Here is a 22,982-nt window from a genome sequence, read left to right as displayed (position 1 = left end):
TCCCTAGCCCCCCCCATGTGTGTGTAAGAATGGATGTTAGAAGTCGGGCAATGGTGGCATGCCGTGGTCCAGGACCAGCCCGGGCTGGCATGCCGTGGTCCAGGACCAGCCCGGACCATAAGTTATTTCTCGGACCAGCAGAGAGGCATGGGAATAAAGACATGACTTTATTGGGAGGAGTTTTCAGGGATCCTTCATGAAATCCTGAGTTCACATCCTGAAACACTGACCTGCATTTATTGTCCAAACAGCTTTTATACCAAAACATAGACTGAGGGGGAAATTCATTAGCATTCTGTTTCCTAGGTAGCTGAGAGAATGACTCTGGTCATGTCCACACCTTTTTTTTTAAAAAAAAAAAAAAGATTTATTTATTTATTATGCATACAGTGTTCTGTCTGCCTGCAGGCCAAAAGATGGTACCAGATCTCATTGTGAGCCACCATGTGGTTGCTGGGATTGAACTCAGGACCTCTGGAAGAGCAGACAGTGCTCTTACCTCTGAGCCATCTCTCCAACCCACATCCATACTTTCTATGCCCGTTTTGTCATGTCTTTATCTATGTCTGCTCTGTCACGTAGACTGAATTAACACCTCTTTCCCAGGTGACCTCCCAAATTACAAAGAAGGAGCAGGGCAACATTAGCAGATCCTGACCCTTTGTTTAGGATGGCGTCAGTTTGTCTGGAAAGGCTAGGTGACCATCTTCTGTGTGGCCAGGTGCAAACTGTGGCCTGAAATCCTGGCCGCCATACAATGTAGAAATATGGGCCTGTATAATATGGCCCTACAATTCACTCCCTCTTATTAATTTTAATAAAACCTGTGCTTCTGCAACAGGACAGATTATCAAGTCTGTCTTAGGCAAAGACTCCTTTATTTACCCAAATTTACGTGTCCTTAGAACAGGCATTCCATTCATGCGAGCTCCTGTCTTAGGCACCTGGGGAGAAGAAGCTTCAAACCCCTGACTGCCGACCTCTGTGAACAAAGGAGATTAGGGAGAGAGATACCTGTGGGCTCTGTGTCTCGGAGCCATACCTTCTAGTCAGGAGAGATCGTAATGTTTTATGAACAATCGTGCTCCTAAAGGCTGTAGTCTCCTAGTTAAAGGAGTGGGGGATGGCCTGAGTTGAAAATGTTTCTTCAGATGCTCTAGAGCACCTCTTAAATTTCTTTACATTGTATCAAAATCTAAAATTCTTTACATATGCATTAAACCCAAACATTTACAGGTTGTGTCAAACTTTTCTCAACATCTTATAAGCAGCTACAAACATTACCAGGTCAATACCATAATTCTAGAATGGGAATTAACAATAAATCCACAATTTAACATATCACAATCTTCTTAAATCCATATTAATCAAAAGACAAGAAAAGCTTTTCTGATGGGTGAGAACAATGACATTGCTGCTATCACATACCAGTTCCAGTCTCTGAGCAGCAGTTAAACCCTCAGGCTGCCCCCTCTTAAGAGCGGCTTCAGTCATTCCTTACTGAGTCTTTCCCTGAGGGGAAAGCTTAGGTCTTAGTTCTCAGGTCCAATATTTCAATCAAAATGAGGTCTGTGTCCCAAAGATTAAAGCAGTCAAATGTTCAGTCTGCATTTCTAGTTCAGCTCCAAAGCAAACAGGATTCAGGCTGCAGAAAACTGCAGTCGTCCTGCAGCAGGTCCTCTGGGTCTGTGTGTGTTCTGTGTGTCTAGAGGCAGCTCAGCATCTGTCCTCAGAGCAGCATGGCACCCTGCAGCGCAGAGCGGTGGTAGCAGGTCCTGCAGACCGGCACTCCTCTCTCTGGGTGCCCGGGAGACTGGACATGGACTCCTCTCCAGCTCCTCTATGGGGCGGGCGTTTGCAGCTGCGATGTCATCGGGTCTGCCGCTCCTTTGCTGTAGAAGCAGTCATCTCATCCAGCCTTCTTTCCTTTCTGCCTGAAAAGCACAAACATCCTCAACCCCAAGCTAATATAGGCCGGGTCTTTTTATAATTCATTGCAAAGGCCTTTTCACCTTGCCTTAGCAAAGGTCACCTTGGTGTCGCCATGCCAGATCTGTCTGCAGCGTTTATCCTTTTCAGTTGTTTTCAAGGAGCCGTGGGCGCGCTCCACAGTGCCTCCTCATTACTAACCATACATGCAGTCCTTCCATTGGCTCCACAGTGCCTCCTCATTACTAACCATACATGCAGTCCTTCCATTGGCTCCACAGTGCCTCCTCATTACTAACCATACATGCAGTCCTTCCATTGGCTCCACAGTGCCTCCTCATTACTAACCATACATGCAGTCCTTCCATTGGCTCCACAGTGCCTCCTCATTACTAACCATACATGCAGTCCTTCCATTGGCTCCACAGTGCCTCCTCATTACTAACCATACATGCAGTCCTTCCATTGGCTCCACAGTGCCTCCTCATTACTAACCATACATGCAGTCCTTCCATTGGCTCCACAGTGCCTCCTCATTATTAACCATACATGCAGTCCTTCCATTGGCTCCACAGTGCCTCCTCATTACTAACCATACATGCAGGCCTTCCATTGGCTCCACAGTGCCTCTTCATTACTAACCATATATGCAGTCCTTCCATTGGCTCCACAGTGCCTCTTCATTATTAACCATACATGCAGGCCTTCCATTGGAAGAGCCTTTTGTAAAATTTTAGCATAACATCCTTTAAGGGATCTTTAGCTATAACATTAGCAAAATATAGTTCTGTGAATTGCAGCAACGATCATCTGGGAAAGGATTATTACTCTGGCTTTTTAATTGAGCAAATGCAATTGTCCAAAAATCACTGTCTTAAAATTATCAGTTATCTCCTAGGTTCATCCTGCTCCTCTGTATTCAACGAGCTACTGCTTCAAATTAAGAGTTTAACATCCTAATTGGCAAAATGGGAAAGTGCAGAGTGTTTTTTCATAAAACTGCTGTAGAATAAGTTTTGTACTTAATATACACATTTGCCATAGCTGAATCATAATTGATATACTCTACCTGCTTGAGTACCTATGGCAGATTTTGTAAGCTGTCTATTGGAAACTGGCTCATTGTTCCCTTTAAGAATTTTATGTAGTGGCTCAAGGTCTCCTATAAGAATATTATAATTAAGACTTTTTTGTATATCTAATTAAAAGTTTGTAAACTATCTTCCTTATAAGTTGCAAGTCTGCCTAGCTGATAGGGAAATGGAAAAAAGAAAGCATATTCAACTAACGGTGCTGGCCTAATTAGACATCAACGTGTGGGAGAATAAAAACATCCATGTTCATCTTTATGCACAAAACTCGTTTAAATGAATCAAAGACCTCAGCATAAAACCAACCACACTGAACCTCATAGAAAAGTTGGAAGCATACTGGAATGCATTGGCACATCTCAAGTACAGCCTCAGTGGCACAGACATTGAGAGAAACAATAAATAAATGAGATCTCCTGAAACTGAGAAGCTTCTGTGTAGCAAAGAACATAGTCAACAAGATATAATATCAGCCTATAGAATGGAATATGGTACAGACCTAAACTGAAAACTCTCAACAGATGAACTTAAAATGATTGAAAGACACTTAAAAACTGCTCAACATCCTTAGCCATCAGAGAAATGCAAATCAAAACAACTCTGAGATTCCGTCTTATCCCTATAAGAATGGCCAAGATCAAAAACACTGATGACAACTTATACTGAAGCAAATGTGGGGTAAAGAAAAATTCCAATGCTGGTGGGAGTGCGAATTGGCACAGCCACTTTGGGTACTAGTATGGCATTTCTCTGAAAATTAGGCAACAATCTACCTTAAAATTCATCAATACCACTTTAGCGCTTATACACAAAGGACGTTCAACCATACCATAAGGATATGTGCTCAATGAGGTTCACAGCAGAAATTATTTTATCATAGCCAGAATCTGAAAACAACCTAAATGCACCACTTCTACACATATGATAAATGAGAGCCATCATCCTATATAATCATCATAAATACCATAACATATCTTGGAGTAACTCTAAACAAGTGGAAAAACCTGTATGATAAGAACTTTAAATTTTTGAAGAAATTGAAGACATCAGGAAATGGAAAGATCTCCTATTCTCTTGTGAAGGTAGAATTAACATAGTAACAAACGGCAATTTTATCAAAAGCAATCTACAGATACAGTGCAAATGCCCATTAAAATTACAGCAAAATTCTTCACAGACCTCGAAAGAACAAACCTTAACTTCGTGTGGAAAACAAAAACTCAGGATAGCCTAATTAATCCTAAACAATCTTGTACAATCAAGGAATGAATGCATCACAATCTCTGACTGCAAACTTCACTACAGGACCCGCAGTACTGAAAACAGCTTGAAAACGGATATGAGGATCAAAGGAACTGTTAGCGATCCGCACACCTACAAACGGATTTTGATGAAGAAGCAGAAAATGTGAAGTGCGGAAGGAAAGCATACCTAGCCTGCTTATTTTTAACTGTCCTGAAGCTTCGGTTCCCTGAGGCTACCTTTTTTCAAACTTGCCTGTCAGCTCCTAGCTGAAGCCTGGTCACGGAAGCGGGGGCGGGGTGGACAGGTCACATGCTCCCTCAGTCCACCTCTTGGCTTTGTCTTTCTGGGTACTAGGGACCCGGCGATGCAGGCCATACTTTTTAAGTTTCTAAGTCCCATCAGAGGTCAGTGGCTGATACATTTACAGGCTCTCTGGTGTCTGCCATTGTGGCTGCTCTAATAACATAGCATGCCGCGGGTGTAGCTGCGCTGATTCTTAACTATCTCTGCTTTTTCATTTTAACTTGTAATCATAAAATTAGGAGAATTTCTGAATCCGCTCCTCTGTTCTATGGGCCGGCTCTGGGCTGCTGACTGTGTGTGGTAAAATTTGCTCTCTAAACTTGCTCTGTCTCCTGGTTGCCTTTCACCCACAGGTGGGTTAGCTTCAGCTGGCTACTGCGCATGTGCGTGGACTGCAACACTCTCAGTGCAAACCTAGGCGATTCTTGGGCCAAATGCCGTATTTCCTTCACTTTTCCTACCTGTTTAGCAGTGATAAAAGTTGTATCTCTGCGACTATCACATTTACAGATTCTAAACATCTCTGTTATTGTTTCTGTTCCACTTTAACTTCCTTTAGTTATCCGCATATATAACTGAATACTCTTTCCTTGTCATATTTGTATGTGTGTGTGTCATATATATATATTTTATAAAATTTTTACTCCCAATTTAATTTTTCCACTTCTCTATATTTCTTTAAATTCTGATCTCTATTTCTGAGCTCTCTTTACTTCCGCGGTGCAGTTTTCTCTCGCGGGTCCCTCACGTTCTCCTCCATATGTCTGGCCACTCCTTCCGTGTTTTGTGGGGTGCATGAATCAGTCCCACGTCCGGGCGTTATATGTCATGGTCTGGGATGAGCACAGGCCATAAATTGTTTCTCGAACCAGTGGGTAGGTGTAGGAATAAAGACACAACTCACATGGCTTTATCGAGAGGGAGTTTTCAGGGATCCCTCATGGAATCCTGAATTCACATCCTGAAAATTTCCCGCGTTTATTCTCCAAACAGCATTTATACCAAAATGTAAACTGAGGGGGGAATTCATTAGCATTCCGTTTCCTAGGTAACCAGAATGACTGGTCACGTCCACACCTTTCTATGCCCATTTTGTCACATCTTCCTGCCTATGCCTGCTCTGTCACGTGGACTAAATTAACACCTCTTTCCCAGGCGACCTCCCAAATTACAAAGAAGAAGTAGAGCAACAGTAGCAGATCCTGAGCCTTGTTTAGCATGACGTCAGTTTGTCTCGGTGCCCACCTTCTGTGTGGCAGGCGTGAACTATGGCCTGAGAGTCTGACCACCATACAATGTAAAAATATGGGCCTGTATAATATGGCCCTACAGTGGCACACACCATTAGTCCCAGCACTCAGGAGGCAGAGGCAGGTGGATCTCTGTGAATTGGAGGCCAGCCTGGTCTACAGAGCTAGTTCCAGGACAGGCTCCAAAGTTACAGAGAAATCCTGTCTCCAAAAACTAAAAAATTAATTAAATGAGCATTGCTACTCTTGCCGAGGACCCAGGTTCAATTCTCAGCACCTGCATGGCAATCCACAATCACAAATGTCTGTAACTCCTGTTCCAAGGGATCTAATGTCCTATTCTGCCCTGCACAGGCATCAGGCACACATGTCATGCACACACATGCATGCAGGCAAAGCACTCATTGTCAGAGTCTGGTGCTAGCCTGGAACATAATTTATTTCTCTGGACCAGACCCCAACATAAACTATCTCTCCCTGGACTGATGTGGAGGTGCGGGAATAAAGACACAACTCACATGGCTTTATCAGGAGGGAGATTCTCAGTGGTCCCTCATGAAGTCCTGAGTTCACATCCTGAAGAATTCCCCTGCCTTATTCTCCAATCAGCCTTATATATCAAAACATGAACTGAGGGGGAAATTTCCTTAGCATTCTGTTTCCTAGGTAACCAGGTGAATGGCTTTTAGTCACGTCCACATCTACCTGTGCTTGCTGTCACGTTTCTCTGCTCTGTATGCCAGCTCAGTCACGTAGGCTTGAATTAGCATCTCTATTCAGGCTTCCTCCAAATTACAGAGAAGGAGCAAAGCAACGTCCTGACCTTTTGTTGGGGTAGCGATGGCCCGACGGCCCGTCTGGAAGGTTACACAACCACTTCCGGTGTTAACTATGGCTTGAGAGCCTGGCTGTCACACCATGTAGAAATATGGGCCTACAACTCATAAGCATAAACTTAAAGAGAAAAGAAAAGAATGACCGTTGTGGCTGACAGCTCAGCTGTTAGGAACATTTACTGCTCAGTCATGGGGACCAATTTGGGTCCGCACCCAAGTGGGGCAGCTCCAAGGAATCCTGTCCTCATTTCTGGTCTCCAAGGTCACCCCATGCATGTGTGCATACACATTCACATAGAAACATCAGCACACACGTATGCATGAAAACTAACATCTGTGTTTAAAAAGAAGCTGGTGAGCCGGGTGTGGCGGTGCTGCCTCTAATTCCAGCACTCAGGAGGCAGAGGCAAGCGGATCTCGGAGTTCGAAGCCAGCCTGGTCTACAGAGCTAGTGCCAGCCAAGACAGGCTCCAAAGCTACACAGAGAAACCCTGTCTTGAAAAGCAACAACAACTAAAAAAGGTGGTTGGACTTTGTCAAAGGCCTTTTCTTCAGGTTATGAGCATGTTGTACTTGATACACACCTGTAATCCCAACACAGGGGAGACAGAGGCTGGAAGATGACAAAGTGGAGAACAACATGTGTTATGTAACAAGACTCGGTCACAAAACCCAGAATCTGCTGGGTGGGGCGGCACACGTCTTTATTCCCAGTATTCAGGAGGCAGAGGCAGGCAGGTCTCTGTGAGTTCATGAGTTTGAGACCAGCCTGGTCTACAAAGGGAGTCTCAGCACAGCCAGAGCTATGCAGAGAAACCCTTCTCAGGGGAAAAAGAAATCAAAACAATCTATGAGAGTGATCCTGGGTTATGTCCGACATCCATGATGGATTGTGAAATCATGTCAAGAATAACTAATACTGCATCATCTTCATGTGTTTCGAGTTTACTAAGAAACGATGTGTGTGTGTGTGTGTGTGTGTGTGTGTGTGTGTGTGTGTGTGTGTGAGAGAGAGAGAGAGAGAGAGAGAGAGAGAGAGAGAGAGAGGCTCTCACTGTGTAGCCATGCTGGCCTGGAACTCATAGAGTTCCTCCTGCCTCAGCCTGAGTCCAGAACATCACCGCTTATCTCTGCTCCCAGTCAGTGTGTGCACAGTCAGTGTGTGTGCACAGTCAGTGTGTGTGCACAGTCAGTGTGTGTGCACAGTCAGTGTGTGTGCACAGTTAGTGTGTGTGCAGTCAGTGTGTGTGCACAGTCAGTGTGTGTGCACAGTCAGTGTGTGTGCACAGTCAGTGTGTGTGCACAGTCAGTGTGTGTGCACAGTCAGTGTGTGTGCAGTCAGTGTGTGTGCACATGTCACAGGATTCATCGGATCAGCGGACAACTTGCAGAAGTTGGCTTTTCTTCCACCATGTAAGTCCCAGGTTCGTAACTCAAGACATCACCTTTACCTCCTGAGGCATCTCCTGCCCCCACTCTTCTTTTATTTACTTTGAGACAGGGCTTTACTAAGTTGCCCAGGCTAGCTTTGAACTTAACCCTGTAGCCCAAGCTGACCTTGAATCTCATCTCCTGCCTCAGGGACCTAAGTAGCTACAATTACAAGCTTGAGCCAGCAGGCCCAGCTGCCACAGTGTTGACAGGTTGGTGACACAGGGACTCTGGATTCATCAAAGGACAAGAAGGTAGGTGGGTGCAGAGTAGAATTAAATGACGTGGCACAGCTGCATTTCAGACAGAAACTGGGCCGTTCAAGGGTGAATGGATGCAAACGGCTCTCACATACTTCAGACAGGTTTTCATATAGCCTGGGTTGGCCTAGAACCTGCCATGTAGCTAAGGAGGACTCTTCCTTCCTCCACCTCCCAAATACTGGGACACCAGAGACAGCTCTCTTGTATATTCTCTCTTGGCAGTTGCAACCAAAGGAGAGATTCCAGACAACCGCGTATTACATGCAAGTAAATGAAGTGCCGCTGACCAGTGAAAAGAGGCCACATGGAAGTACCAGGGGGACAGCTGCAAGAGCTGTGACAGAAGCAGCAAATGAAGACCTTTCCTGAGAATCAAGAAAGCTACACAAGGGGGCTGGACAGGTAGTTCAGCAGTTAAGAGCACTGGCTGCCCTTCCAGAGGTCCTGAGTTCAATTCCCAGCAAACACATGGTGGCTCACAACCACCTATAAACAATCACCTATAATGAGATTTGAGGTTTGATGCCCTCTTCTGGAGTGCAGGCAATGCAGGCAGAACACTGTATACATAATAAATAAACTTAAAAAAATAAAAACTATACCAATAGACCAGCAAGATGGATCCCTGGGTAGACGTGCCTGCTACCAAGCCTAGCAACCTGAGTTCAATTCTACATGGTAAGATGGAACTGACTCCTGAAAGCTATGTTCTGATCTCCATATACAAGCTATGGATTGCACATGTGGGCACACACAACTGAGACAAACATGGCACAGGAGCCAGAGAATGTCACAGTAGGCTAAGGGCTTGTCAAGCAAGACTAGGAACCTGAGTTCAATACTCTGATTCCATGTAAGGGTGGAAAGAGAGAACCAGCTCTAAAAAGTTGACCTTGGCCTCCACAGGCACCCAGTTCCATCTTACACGGACAAAAATAAGCCGTAGATTAAGAGCACTTTTTCTTTTTTTTTTATTAAAAATTTCCACCTCCTCCCCGCCTCCCTTTTCCCTTCCCTTCCCCACCTCCCCCTCCCTCTCTAGTCCTAAGAGCAATCAGGGTTCCCTGCCCTGTGGGAAGTCCAAGGTCCTCCCCCCTCCATCCAGGTCTATAAAGATGAGCATCCAAACAAACCAGGCTCCCACAAAGTCAGTCCATGCATAGAATAAAAATCCAGTGCCATTGTCCTTGGCTTCTCAGTCAGCCTTCATTGCCAGCCACATTTAGAGTGTTCAGTTTGATCACATGCTTCTGCACTCCCAGTCCAGCTGGCCTAGGTGAGCTCCCATCAGATCCGTCCCAGTGTCTCAGTGGGTGGACGCACCCTTCGTGGTCCTGACTTCCTTGCTCGTGTTCTCCCTCCTTCTGCTTCTCAGTTAAGAATACTTTTTCTTACAGAGGATCCAGGTTCAATTCCCAGCACCACCTTGTAACTCCAGTTCCGGGAATCCGATGTCCTCTTCTGACCTCCGTGAAACACAGGCAAACCTATGGTGTATATATACAGATATGTGGCAAAACACCCATACACATCTTTTAAAACATGAGAAATTAGCCAGGCACGGTGGTGAAGGTCTTTAATTCCGGCTTTCTGGAGGCAGAAGCAGGCAGATCTCTGATCATGTATATGATTTCCAGGCCAGCCACAGCTACCTAGTGAGACGCTCTCTCAAACAAAACAAAATTAGTAAAATTTAAAGTATGTGATGAAGCCGGGCGGTGGTGGCGCATGCCTTTAATCCCAGCACTCAGGAGGCAGAGGCAGGAGGATCTCTGTGAGTTCGAGGCCAGCCTGGTCTACAAGAGCTAGTTCCAGGACAGGCTCCAAAGCTATAGAGAAACCCAGTCTCGAGAAACCGAAAAAGTATGTGATGAAAACCTTTAGTTGAGAGCTGGTGGAGTCCGCGGCGGCAATAGCAGACAGCACCGCTAGAGGGCGATAGAGGTCCGCACACCGTTTTCCAGAGCGCCGAGGCCCGCGCATGCGCACGGCTTCACTGACGCTGGCGCGGATGTCGAGCGCTGCTGAACTCAGCGCTCCCTGGTGACCCTAACGGACTCCACGGTCGGCGATGTCCGAGCTGCAAGGAGAGAGCATGGTCCCCGACCTGAGCCCCATGACTGGCATCGGCGACGTCCTGCAGGGGTTAGTGGGCGGAGGCAGTCGGGTTCCCGAGGCCCCGGTAGATCCGCTGGCCGGAGCCACTGGCTCCATGCCGTGGGCCGCGGGCCCGCTTCCCAGGCGACTCCCCGGCGTGGCGGGCCTGATGGCCATGCCGCACGTCCACGCGCCGCTGCGTCTTCTAGAGCTGCACGAGCAGCGGATGTTCCAACACTACTTGCACACCAACCCCCTGATCCCCACCCGACTGCTCCGCGACATCGAGGAGCGTCGCCGGCTGTTCGTGGAGGGCTGCAGAGCCAGGGAGGCGGCCTTCGACGCCAACCCCCCACAGATGGACTCGGACGCCCGCGCCTTCACGATGGCGCTCACCGCCTCCGACGCCCGCGGCCCCACAGCCGACTGAGTGACAGCCTTCGCCTCTAATCCCAGCCCTCGGGAGAGAATCGGGGTTCAAGGTCATCCTTGGCTATGTAGCGAGTTGGAGGCCAGCCTGGGCTACAGGAGACTCTGTCTTTAAAAAATAAAGATTGGGGGCCAGGAAGTCAGGTGACTCTTAGGGTAAAGGGTAAAGGCAGAAGCCTGGGCAAATGTCGTGAGGTGGGAAATTCACTCAGTGCAGCCATGAGCGCAGTGGAATGAAGCAGGACCAGAGAGAGGTGGACACCCGAGGCTTGAAGCTAGCTGGCAGAGGCCCCTTCTGACTTTCGCCTTGTGATCATTAGCTATCTCTCCCTACCCTCCACCCCCACCCCCCGGGATTTGTGGAAACTCAAGGTTGCTTCACTGTATCACTGTATAGGACGATGGTTTTGCAAAGATGAAGTCTAAGAATTACCAAAAACACAAATCAACCGAGATACGGGGAGAAACCAGGGAGACTGGTTCTTAGACACAGTTGCTCCTGGATTTTACTGGCATCAGAAGGCTGTTGAGACAACTTGGACCTTTCAGAATTGAGGCGCCATCTCATCGTCAGCTGAAAAGCCCAATGTGCTGTTGATTCTTGTGTTTGATTTTCTAGACAAGCTGTAAATACTCAGATGGGGGAAATCGTGTGTGTCTGTGAGACCGTGTGTAATTGTATCCTTGTGGGAATAGATTTAATATTTAAATGATAGATGTACAATCAAGAGACTCAAAAGTAGCAAAAGATGCTATGGGAAGTTAAACTTTTCTCTCTGCCAAACTGAAAACTGTCTGAGCAAGCATCCATAGTGATTTGGGGTGGGGTGGGGAGGTTGGTTGTAGGTTTTCAAAACCGTATTCCAGTGCATATACGAGTTGAGACAGTCTAGTACTCCCCCGGTGCTGAGTGCTGAGGATGGAACCCAGAGCCTTGCACACATGCCACCCTGCTGTGCAGCGGCCTTCCCAGTCCTTTTCAGTTATACAGGTCTGGCGACATGGCTCAGGGGTTAGAGGTGTTTGCTGCTGAGCCCTGTTACTGCATTTGATCACGGGACCCTCCTGTTTTTTCTGACCATACACATTGCATATGCACATACACATGCAATGTTAAAAAAAAAAACAAAAACCTCAATAGTAGGTACCTATATCGGTATCTTGGCTTTTTATATTTTCAGTTATATTGGAAGTAATTTTTTTTCTTTTTTATTGACTACTATTTATGGCTTGTATCTTAACATATTTAATGAACTAGTCTTCTGGACATCTGAATTGTTTGAAAATTTTTTTTGTTGTTGTTTTAAAAGATTTATGTGTGCATGTGTGAGCTCACATGAGTACCTGTGTATCATATGGGTGCAAGAGACTGAGGGGCTAGAAGAGGGTGTGGGAACCCCAGAACTAGTGCTCCAGGCAGCTGGGAGCCCCCGTGTGAGTGCTGAGAACTGAAACCACTCCACTGAGCCATCTCTCCAGTCTGTTTTTTGTTTGTTGGAAACAGGGTCTTTCTGTGTAGTTCTGGCTGACCTAGAATTTGCTATGTGGTAGACCAGGTTGATCTTGACCTCACAAAGATCTCCTGCCTCTGCCTCGTGCCTCGCTTTTGTGCGGATGGTTTTTGGTTTTGATTTTGGTTTTTTGAGATGGGGTTTCACAGGACTGGGGCTGATCATGAAGCCCCGACTCGCCCACCTCCCAGATTGGGGACTAAAGGTGTGTGCCGCTGTGCCTACTAAAGGTGTGTGCCACTGTGCCTACTAAAGGTGTGTGCCGCTGTGCCTACTAAAGGTGTGTGCCGCTGTGCCTACTAAAGGTGTGTGCCGCTGTGCCTACTAAAGGTGTGTGCCGCTGTGCCTACTAAAGGTGTGTGCCGCTGTGCCTACTACAGGTGTGTGCCACTGTGCCTACTAAAGGTGTGTGCCGCTGTGCCTACTAAAGGTGTGTGCCGCTGTGCCTACTAAAGGTGTGTGCCGCTGTGCCTAGCATTGTTTTTGTAATGTTCTGTGCATGTGTGTGCTTGCTCTTTTCATAGAGAAAACTTAAGACTGGAAGCAGGGAAAGGGAAAGAGTGTTGGGATTTCTCAGAGGTATTGCCAGCCCCCTTTGGGCCTCTGATAACTTCCATTTGCCCAGGAACTCGTGTGCATCTTCCTCGATATTCAGCCCAATCCTGCAGACTCGGCTCTGTCAGCTGTGTTTGCATTTCTCCGTATGAGGGGGACTGCTTTCCGTGTGCAGTGGCCATTTTCTGTGAACCACGTGTCCATAGCCTGTCACCAAACAGTCCTAGAAGGGTGTGATGGCACACACCCGGACAACAAGGTCCAGCTGTGGTAGCGCACACCTTTAATCGCTGCTTTCAGGACACAGCAGCAAACACATCCCTGTGAGTTCGAGGCCAGCCTGATCTATAATTAAGTCCCAGGACAGCCAGGAACACAGAGTGAGATCCCCAAACAATAAAAGGTCTAGATTCTCAAGTTGAGACCAGCCTGGGCACACAAGGTTGGCAAGATTGCTCAGTGGGTAAATAGTTTGCCAGGAAGTCCAGTGATCCCTGAAACCAAATGAAGCTGAAGGGACAGACCCCTCCATAGGTGTCCTCTGACCTACCCAGGGCCCATTCCCACACAATAAATCTTTAACAAGATACCCTTTTTCATGCAAAATGGATGGTTTTTGTGCTGACCATATTGACCCTTCTGCCCTGCAGGCAAGTGTTTATGGCTGCATGCGCTCAATTACCTTCCCTTATGATTTCCAGACTGACTCACAATGGCTTTCCACATGTGGCCAAGTATAGCAGTCACCAGTAATCCCAGCACTCAGAAAGCTGGGACAGGATGACTGAGTTTGAAGCTACCCTGGCACCATATTGTGAGACCGAGAAGTAAAAAAAAAAAACATTGTGAGTGATGAATGTGGATTGGCTGGAATACTGGCATTGCTCTCTATGCATCTGGGACATTTCCAGCTCTAGGAGAACCCGTCTCCAGATCTTCTGTCTCTTCCTTTTCTCTTTGTTTTTTCAAGACAGGGTTTCTCTGTGCATCTGACTGTCCTGGGACTTGCTCTGTAGACCAGCTGGCCTTGAACTCAGAGATCCACCTACCCTACCTCTGCCTCCCAAGTGCTGGAATTAACAGCATGGGTCACCACTGCCTGGCCCATTTCAATTCTTTTTATTAATTTTTTAAATCTATTTTACATACCAACCACAGTTTCCCCTCTCTCCTCCCCTCCCCTCTCTTCCTTTCTACCTCCCCCATCCTTTCCTCAGAAAGGGTAAGGCCTCCCATGGGAGTCAACAAGGCATGACATACTAAGTTGAGGCAGGACCGAGCTCCTCCTCACTGCATCAGAACTGGGCGAGGCATCCCAGCATAGGAAATAGGCTCCAAAACCCAGGTCATGCTCCAGGGACCCTCCCCCACTCATTTCAGCTCTTAACTATGCCAATACGGTCTAAAGTTTTCCAAATATGTCTTAAATTAGACTGTTGGAAAGGAAACCATAACAAAAGTAACAAGCTAGCTTTGCTAATGTGAGGAGCCAAGGCTGAACCACAGGAACAACTGGTCTAGCCTTATATTCCAAGGAGACTGTATGAGTCATATTCCCATCACTGTCATGCAATACTTGAGACAATTGATTTCCAAGGAGGAAAGGGTAATTCTGGCTCACAGTTTCAAAGACCTCGGTCCATGGTCAGCGTCAGCCCACAGTCAGCGTCAGTCCACAGTCAGCGTCAGTCCACCGTCAGCGTCAGTCCACGGTCAGCGTCAGTCCACGGTCAGCCTCAGTCCACGGTCAGAGTCAGTCCACAGGCAGCGTGGCCTTTACCTGGGCTGTGGTGACATGACACATCGTGGCTCACCTCATGGTGGCCGGAAGGCAAGGAGAGAAAGGAAAGGTCTGGAGTCACAATATCCCCTTCTGGAACTCACTTCCTCCCACTAGGGCCTCACCTCCTAATGTCTACACACATACACACACACACACACACACACACACACACAATGTAGGAGGGTCATCTGTCTATGTGTTGCTTTCATTGGTTAATAAAGAAATTGCCTTGGCAATTTGATAGGACAGCAGCTTAGATAGGCGGAGTAGACAGAACAGGATGCTGGGAGAAAGAAGCAGAGTCAGGCAGATGCCATGGAGCCAGCCGCCAGGTCAGACATGCTGAATCTTTCCTGGTAAGCCGCCACCTATGGTGCTACACAGATTATTAGAAATGGGTTAGTCAAGATGTGAGAGTTAGCCAATAAGAGGCTAGAACTAATGGGCCAGGCAGTGTTTAAATGAATACAGTTTCTGTGTAATTATTTTGGGTAAAGCTAGTCGGGAGCCGGGCCGCAGCTCGCCACTCCTTTTGCAACACATACACATGTGCACGCACGCACCACAAGCAACAGCCCAGCCTGAGGACCAAGCCTTCCTCCCAGGCTCTGTGGTGGTCCAGATGGGGGAGATGCTGAGAGCACAGTAGCAGATGGCTGGCTCAGACCTCAGGTGTGAGCGTGGCGACAACGGGCATTATCAGAGGCCAACACAGGGAAACAGATTATATTCTCTTTACTTTCCCCAACTCCACCCAAGCCCCAGCCACCATCAGAAAAGGACCTGGTTTGGCAGCATTTCAGCCCTTCTCATCATCCCGCTGAGGTTCCTGAGATGGAGAGAGAAACAAAACAGTAACAATTCCTCATACAATATAAGTGTTTCAGTAGGGCTTAGTGTTCTAAGGCAGTCTGTGGATGGGGATGGCATCACTGAGTTCATATATATAGTTCATATATGTATATGTATATGTATATATATATATATATATATATATAGAGAGAGAGAGAGAGAGAGAGAGAGCCTGTATGTGTATAGATATATTATGGGCCATATGTGTGTGTGATCAGTATATATAGTCCATATATAAGTGTGTATGTATATAGTAAAGATGGACTCGAGTCACACAACCTCCTTGCTCCACCTCCCCAGAACAGGCCTGCACCACCTTATATGGTGCTGGGGATCAAATCCATGGCTTTTTGCACACTAGGCAAGCAGTCTACGAGTGAGCTACATCCACAGCCCTTTTGTAGTTGGCATGTGTGTGTATGTGTACCTGTGTATATGGGTACATGTGTTGTGTGTCTGTGTGCCTCTGCACATATATATAGAGGCCAGAGGCAGATGTCAAATATCTTTTATCTCATGCCTCCTTATTTTTGTTCAGATTCACTTATTTTTGTTTTATATGTATGAGTGTTTGCTGGTACATATGTCTGTGTAGCATATGCATGCCTAGCACCTGCAGAAGCCAGAAGATGATGTTGGATCCTCTAAAACTGGAATTACAGATGGTTGTGAGCCATCAGTGTGGGTGCTAGGGAGCAAATTGGGTACTTAACTCTTGAGCCATCTCTCCAGCCCCCACCCTCACCCTATTTTTTTGTTTCTGTTTTTGCTTTTTTTTTTTTTTGGAGACAAGGTTTCTCTGTAGCTTTGGAGCCTGTCCTGGCACTAGCTCTTGTAGACCAGGCTGGCCTCTAACTTACAGAGATCTGCCTGCCTCTGCCTCCTGAGTGCTGGAATTAAAGACATGTGCCACCACCGCCTGGCATGGAATATTATTTTAACTGGGCAAATATTTGTTACATTTGTTTATGCTACAGAATATGATATGAAAGTGTGTTACATTTGTTTAGCATTTCTTTCCCCTTGCCTGCCTAAGACACCTGGTTGGTCTAATAAAATGGCCAATTGCTAGGCGGGCAGAGAAAGGATAGGCCAGGCTGGGAAGCAGAGAGAATAAATAGGAAAATCTAGGCTCAGAGGAGGAGGAAAGAGTGAGGGAGATTATCCATCACTCTGGGAGTCCTCTCGTGGAACTGTCTCCATGATCTCATTGACAAGTCAAGCTTAGTGTTGCTGGACTGTCACCCAAGCTAATGGTAGGATTGCAAACCAAGATTAGCCTGGGTAATTTGAGGAGAAACCTATCTCAAAATAAGAAAGGAAAAAAAAGGACAGTGGTGGCACACACCTTTAACCCCAGCACTCAGGAGGCAGAGGCAGGTGGATCTCTGTGAGTTCGAGGCCAGCCTGGTCTACAGAGTGAGTTCCAAGACGGGCTCCAAAGCTACAGAGAAGCAAAGGAAAAGGGGCAATGGCTGCAGCACTCGCCTCAGGTATGAGGCCCAGGTCAGTCCCAGCACTGAGGAGACAGGAGGAACGAGGCAAAGAGGGGTGAGACTGTAGAGCAGCTGGCAGAATGCTTGTCTACAAACAGGGTTCCAGCTTCACTCCCCAGTGAACTGGGAGTGGCGGGCACACCTGTAATTCCCACAAACAGGGAGGCAGAGGCAGCTGAAGGTCATTCTCAGTTTCAGAGCATTTGAGGCCATCCTGAGCTACATGATTCCCTGTCTCAAAAAAACAGAGGTGGGGCGTCAAGAGTTGAAGGGCTGGAAAGGGTAGCTCAGATCTGTAATCCCAAAACTTAGGCTGAGGCAAGAGGATTGCTGGGAGTTCAAGGGCAGCCTGAGCTACACAATTGCTTCTAGGACAGCCTGGGCTAGACAGTAAGACTGTCTCAAAGGGGGAATGGGAGGCTGACCATAATGCTCAATGAATAAAGGTACTTGTTGCCAAGTTAGGTGACCTGAGTTCAATCCCCCCAGAAACCACACTGTGGAGGAAGAGAACGGACTCCTACGAGATGTCCTCTGACCCCCACATCTATGCCTCAATATTCATGTGCCCCCCAATGTAAAATAAAAGACGTGCTGCGCCGCGATTTTAGGGTGAGGGCCGGCCGAGCTGGAGTGGCCTGGATGCTGCCCCCTGCTCACTCACCTTCACGCCTCCCCCCGGCCTCCAGTGCACCTCGCTCGTCTCCAGCTCCACTCCAGCTGCTACCTTTTCTTGATCTCCTCATCGATAATACCCATGAGTTTCTTCAGACCGGTCTCATCCACAAACCCATCGCCTTTCTGGGTGCAGAGGAGAAAGAGTCCAGACGGGATTCCAACCTCCAAGTACCCCCAACCCCATTCTCTGACCCTGTTCAGCCCCCTCGCCCAAAATCACCTTCTTGGAATGGACCAGCTTCCCATCCACAAACACTTCAAACTCCCCTGTTGTCTCGGTAGCTCTTTCCTCCTCCTGGCGAGGGATGCGGGGGGGGGGGGGGGGGGAGGGGGGGGAGGAGAATGAGAGGCTCCTCTGAACCATCAGGGTCTGGGAACACTGACCACTCCCCCAGGGCACCAGCACACTGCTGGCAAGGGAATGTAGCGGGTAGAGGAGGCTGAGAGCGCTCCTCTTCCTGTCAGGGGTCTGGGGACCCTGGTCACTCCTTCTCCCCAGCACACCAGCACACTTACAAAGTCCAGAAGGTTTGGAAAGTGATGCTCCAGGGTCTTTTTCAGAAGAATGTACTGAGAGGGAAAAGATGAGGTCATGGGGTCATGGGATCACAGGATAGGAAATGGACCCCCTTCCAGTCTTCGCATGGCGTGCTCCCTTATGTTCTGAAGAAGAAATGACTCACCTGAAGGCCATAGCTTCAGAGGCCACTGGAAGCAGAGGGAAGGAGTGGGGGAGGTGGAGAGGGAGAAGGGAGACACCATAGAGGCAGTGAGCATGAGTCAGACCCCGTCCCTGCCCCGCCTGTAGCATAACCCCTCACCCATGGTACCATCTCAGGGGAAAACAGCCATCCTCCTCGTAATCCCTGAGTGGCTATGTGACTGTCTCCACCCTTCATCTCTTATCCCTACCTTGTCCAGCTACAGCACCCTTCTCATTGGTCTTTTTGCTTTGTTGTTTTATTTTTCGAGGCAGGGAGAAATGGGGAGAGGCGGGAGAGAGCTGGAGGGAAGCAAGCTTGTGAAGAGGAGAAAGAGACGCTGTGGGGCGGGAAGAGTCAAAATGAGCTGATAGGAAAGGCCTGGCAGAGTGTGAGAAAAGGGCGTGGAGTACTCTAGAGTAGGAGGGGCATGGGGAAGATGGCCCTTAGCCGCTCCTATTCAACCCAGTCACAGCTTGAGCCTGAGGCGGCATCCAGACTCCCAAGCTCTTGTTTCCCAGCTGCACCACTACTGACTGGCCTGCTAGGGAACCAGCAGTAAATGAGGCAGCTCAGCAGACCATGTCCAGCACCGGTGGGCCAGGCAGGACCCTCAGAGTCCTGGGAATCAACAGATGAATAGATGAATGAGAATGAATGGATAAAGGAATTAATGAATGAGAATGCAGTTTAGAGCCAGCAATCATGCAAATGCTGGATGAATGAGAGTAGATAAATGAAGCTCAGCGTTACTACCAATCATAGGAATGGATGAATGAGAGTGCAAACTGGGCGGTGGTGGCACACACCTTTAATCCCAGCACTCGGGAGGCAGAGGCAGGCGGATCTCTGTGAGTTCGAGGCCAGCCTGGTCTACAAGAGTGAGTTCCAGGACAGGCTACAGTAAAACCCTGTCTCAAATAAATAAATAAATAAATAAATAGAATAAATAATTAGAATAAGAGTGCATGAAGTCGGATGAATCATAGGAAGGAATGAAGAAGCATGCATGAGGTCAAGAGATAGGACTCCTGCAGATCAAAAAATTCTGACTGCCAGGTGGGAAATGCTCATCAGCGATTGGTTAAAGGAGAATGCACGCAGCTCAGAGTCACTCACACAAATGTTTGAAGGAATAGGAGAGAAGGAATGAAGCCCAAAGACAGTAAACATACAAATGAGAGAGAATGGATGAGCGAATCCCAGGAGTTGTGTGGGCAACTGAGAGCCAGGGTGGGGACTGAACAAAGCCTTCTAACCCCAAAGGGACAGACAGGTGGAAGTCAGAACTGCGGATCTACCGCCCTGCCTAGGGCACACCTGGACCTGCACATACATGCCCAAAGCCCAGCACCTGCCCGCTTCAGCTGTAACGGGTCCGGGGAGCCGCTCACCAGTAAGTCACGCGAATCAAAATTCTGTTGGCCGCTGGGGAGTTCTCGCTGGTCGAGGGGACCTCCTTGGTGGAGATGAAGCTGGGTGATGGGGAAAGTGTGGGGAGCTGACCCAGAGCAGGGCCCTCCTTTAGCTGGGTGGTAAAGAATTGCAGTGCAGAGATAGGGCCCGGAGTGGGGTTCAATGTACTGGAGGCCTTGGCATTAGAAGCCAAGGCGTCTAACTGATGGGTGGAGTCCAAGACTGAGCCCAGTGTCTTGGAGGCCACGGCAGTGAGCACCGGAAGGGGATCCTGGATGGCCTCCGCTGGGATGTGGGTCGAGGATTCCTGCTTTTGAGCGAGTGTGGGATCCTTTAAGAGGTAGCTCGCACGCCTGGAAGAAGACGGCTGAACCACGGGTAAGGCCGAGTACGGCAAGGACTCCCGGGCTAGTTTGGGGGCTCTGACAGATGCTGGAGTTCGCACCGGTGCTGGGGTCCGCACCGGTGCTGGGGTCCGCACCGGTGCTGGGGTCCGCACCGGTGCTGGGGTCCGCACCGGTGCTGGGGATCGGGCTGGAGCAGGAGTTGGAGATGCGGCTGGAGTTGGAAACCGGATTGGAGGAGTCGGGACCTGGGCAGGAGCTCGGGTGGAGGTTCGAACCGGAGTCGGGTTGTGAGCCGGGCTCGAGACTCTGACTGGGGTAGCGGTTCGGATGGGAGTCGGTGTCCGGGACGGGGTGTTTGCCCGGGCTGGGGAGGGAGCGGGGTTCCGCGCCTGGTTATTCATGGTGACCAGGTGAGACCCGGGTACCCTAAGCTGAGAGTCCCGCTTTGCCCTGATCCCTGAACATTCGCACCCCAGGGTTCTAAAACGGAAGCAACCACAAGCAGGAACCGTTACACACCAGGTTCCAGTCAGACTCCCCTGATCCGGTCTGACGTCCGGATCTCTCCGAACAGACCCCGCCCGTGCTCGGTTCCCAGCACCCGCGGACACCCCCCCGAGCTTGCCTCCGCTGACCCTCCCGCGTTTAGCCGTTACGACCTTCAAATGTTAAGTGCCCGCTTTGCGCTGGGGTTTTCCCGGCACCGAGCATCTCCGCCAACCCTGCTTCCTGCCAATGATAGGAGCCAGTATCAAAGAGTGACAGCCTAAAGATGGCAGAGCAGGGGAGGGGGTCAACAGGATCCACAAGATCCCAGAGAGGAGGCACAGGTCTACAGGATCAAAGAGGATCTCTGAGAACAGGTTACAGCTACAAGATCCGGAGAGAAATAGCAACGCCCCACACAAACAATGCAATTTCCACAGAACCAGAAGCTGCCGCCATTCTCACACCAGATCGTGGATGCCCAAGTCCTGTGTTTTCACCACCCTGAGAAGGGGCCCTGAAAGCTGTCAAAGTGAGTACCTATCTTCATACTATATCCCCAGCTCCTAGAACAAGACCTAGATCAATAAATGCTTGTGGAACTAGAGTTGGTGAGATTTTTAAAAAAGGTGGGGGGGAGCTTGCTGTAGTTGGGGGTTTGGTTTTGTTTTCACTCTACGAGCCCTACCGCCCAGTTCTCCAAAAAATACACAGAGACTTATTCTTTCTTATGAATGCCCAGCCTTGGCTTGGCTTGCTTCTAGTCAGCTCTTCTTAAATTATCCCGTTTCTCTTTAACTACGTTTTGTCTCTGAGTTTTTTACCTTTCTTTATGTAAGTCTTTCTTTCCTTCTTACTCTGTGTAGCTGTGTGGCCCCTGGTATCCTCTCTCCTTCTTTCCTCACTTCTCCCCCTTCTTTTTCTCCTCCTATTTATTCTCTCTGCCTTGCTATTGGCTGTTCAGCTCTTTATTAGACCAATCAGCAAAGCAACACAGCTTCACAGAGATAAACAAATGCAACATACAAGAATGCAATACATCTTTGCATCTTTGAACAAATATTCCACAGCATAAAGGATGTAACACATCTTAAACTAACATTCCACAACCACTTGCAGGAGGAAAGGGGATGGGTTTGGGTTTTTGTAGGCAAAACCCAGAGGTGGCAGGAATTGGAGCCAGGGACAGTACCGTGTAAGCCAGACAGACTTCACTCCGAGGCCATGGGAATCACAGAAGAATGTTTTAATAGAGGATGTGGCCAGATGGTAGAGTTTTCATAGCATTCACAATGCCCTGGGTTCAAGTCCTAGTCCTGGCTATGGTGACACAGGACTATAGTCCCAGCACTCAGGAGGCAGGTGAATCAAAAGTTCAAGGTCACTTTCAGGTACATATATAAAAAAAACTCAGGATACATATCACCTTGTTGATACCCTAAAAGATGTCAGTCTTTGTCCTTGGCTTTGAGGCAGTATTTCTAAGCCAGGGAACATAGTTCCTGATGTGGGGGGGGGTAGAGTAGAGGACATGGACCAGGCAGTCAATGATAATGTGGACGATGGTGAGAGCTTGGGCCACACTCTGTTAGTTCAGCAACTTACCAATGGCTGTCTGACCAAGAGCCCTCGGAAACTCCAGGCTCCAGGATGAAGGTGTGCTTCCTGCTGTGCACTGTTCCATACCCATTATCACACTGTGTTGCCAGAAGTCCCTGCCGTCCATGGATCCACCAGCAAGGGCACCCAGATGTGTGTGCTAGGAACTCAGATGGATCCTGGCCCATACCCTTCTAATTGGTTGAGTTTTATGTTTATTTTTTGTTTTGATTTGCTTTCTGTTGTCTTTCAGAAATATTCTTGTTATATACCTTAGGCTGGCCTTGAAGTTATGATCCTCTTATCTCCACCTTTTTTTTTTCCTTTTTTCCTGAGACAGGAAACAGGATCTCACTGTTTATAGCCCTGGCTGGCCTGGAAATTACTAAGACCAGAGAGGCCTTGAAAACACAACAATCCACCTGCCTCTGCCTCCCAAGTGTTGGAATAAAAGCTCATGATACCAAAGCAGACTTCCTTGGCTGATTTTAATCTGTCTTTCCCTGTGCTGCACCATGACCACAAGCCTAACTTCTGGTGTAACATGAGGGCCTGCTCGTTGGGGTTTCTCTCCCGCCTGGTCCCCCAGCCATTTAGTTCTAGAGAAAGTCACACAGAGATCTCCATAAATTATAAAACTGATTGGCCCATTAGCTCAGGCTACTTATTAGCTCTTGTAGCTTA

General features: G+C 48.1%; 2 protein-coding genes and 2 long non-coding RNA genes across 4 annotated transcripts; 2 read left to right on the top strand and 2 right to left on the bottom strand.

Annotated features, from left to right (window-relative positions):
* Nucleotides 1-146: 146 nt before the first annotated feature.
* LOC125404363 (uncharacterized) lies at nt 147-2,377 on the bottom strand. Its single transcript, XR_015738150.1, has 2 exons — nt 2,033-2,377; nt 147-1,934 (listed from the first exon to the last, which is right to left on the bottom strand). It is a non-coding gene; the product is annotated as an uncharacterized LOC125404363 (long non-coding RNA).
* Nucleotides 2,378-10,350: 7,973 nt separating this feature from the next.
* Nucleotides 10,351-12,149, top strand: Eid2b (EP300 interacting inhibitor of differentiation 2B). Its single transcript, XM_048440196.3, has one exon. It carries the CDS (start codon nt 10,420-10,422, stop codon nt 10,873-10,875), a length of 456 nt encoding a protein of 151 aa, XP_048296153.1. The 5' UTR covers nt 10,351-10,419; the 3' UTR covers nt 10,876-12,149.
* A 3,293-nt stretch (nt 12,150-15,442) lies between these two features.
* Nucleotides 15,443-20,673, bottom strand: Selenov (selenoprotein V). Its single transcript, XM_087907291.1, has 6 exons — nt 19,845-20,673; nt 18,433-18,457; nt 18,266-18,319; nt 17,970-18,044; nt 17,736-17,872; nt 15,443-15,552 (listed from the first exon to the last, which is right to left on the bottom strand). The coding sequence occupies exons 1-5, from the start codon at nt 20,612-20,614 to the stop codon at nt 17,795-17,797; spliced, it is 1,002 nt and encodes a 333-aa protein (XP_087763417.1). The 5' UTR covers nt 20,615-20,673; the 3' UTR covers nt 15,443-15,552; nt 17,736-17,794.
* Nucleotides 20,674-20,702: 29 nt separating this feature from the next.
* LOC125404349 (uncharacterized) lies at nt 20,703-22,771 on the top strand. Its single transcript, XR_007233248.3, has 2 exons — nt 20,703-21,231; nt 22,639-22,771. It is a non-coding gene; the product is annotated as an uncharacterized LOC125404349 (long non-coding RNA).
* The last annotated feature ends 211 nt before the right edge of the window (nt 22,772-22,982 follow it).

This window comes from Myodes glareolus, chromosome 1 (assembly GCF_982192425.1).
Source record: "Myodes glareolus chromosome 1, mMyoGla1.1, whole genome shotgun sequence".
In the NCBI taxonomy this organism is placed as follows: Eukaryota; Metazoa; Chordata; class Mammalia; order Rodentia; family Cricetidae; genus Myodes; species Myodes glareolus.
Note: the sequence above shows the minus strand (reverse complement) of the source record. Positions and strands in the feature narration are given on the sequence as shown.

Coding starts and splice junctions, on each gene's coding strand:
- Eid2b (XM_048440196.3), top strand. CDS start 10,420: ATGTCCGAGCTGCAAGGAGAGAGCATGGTCCCCGACCTGAGCCCCATG.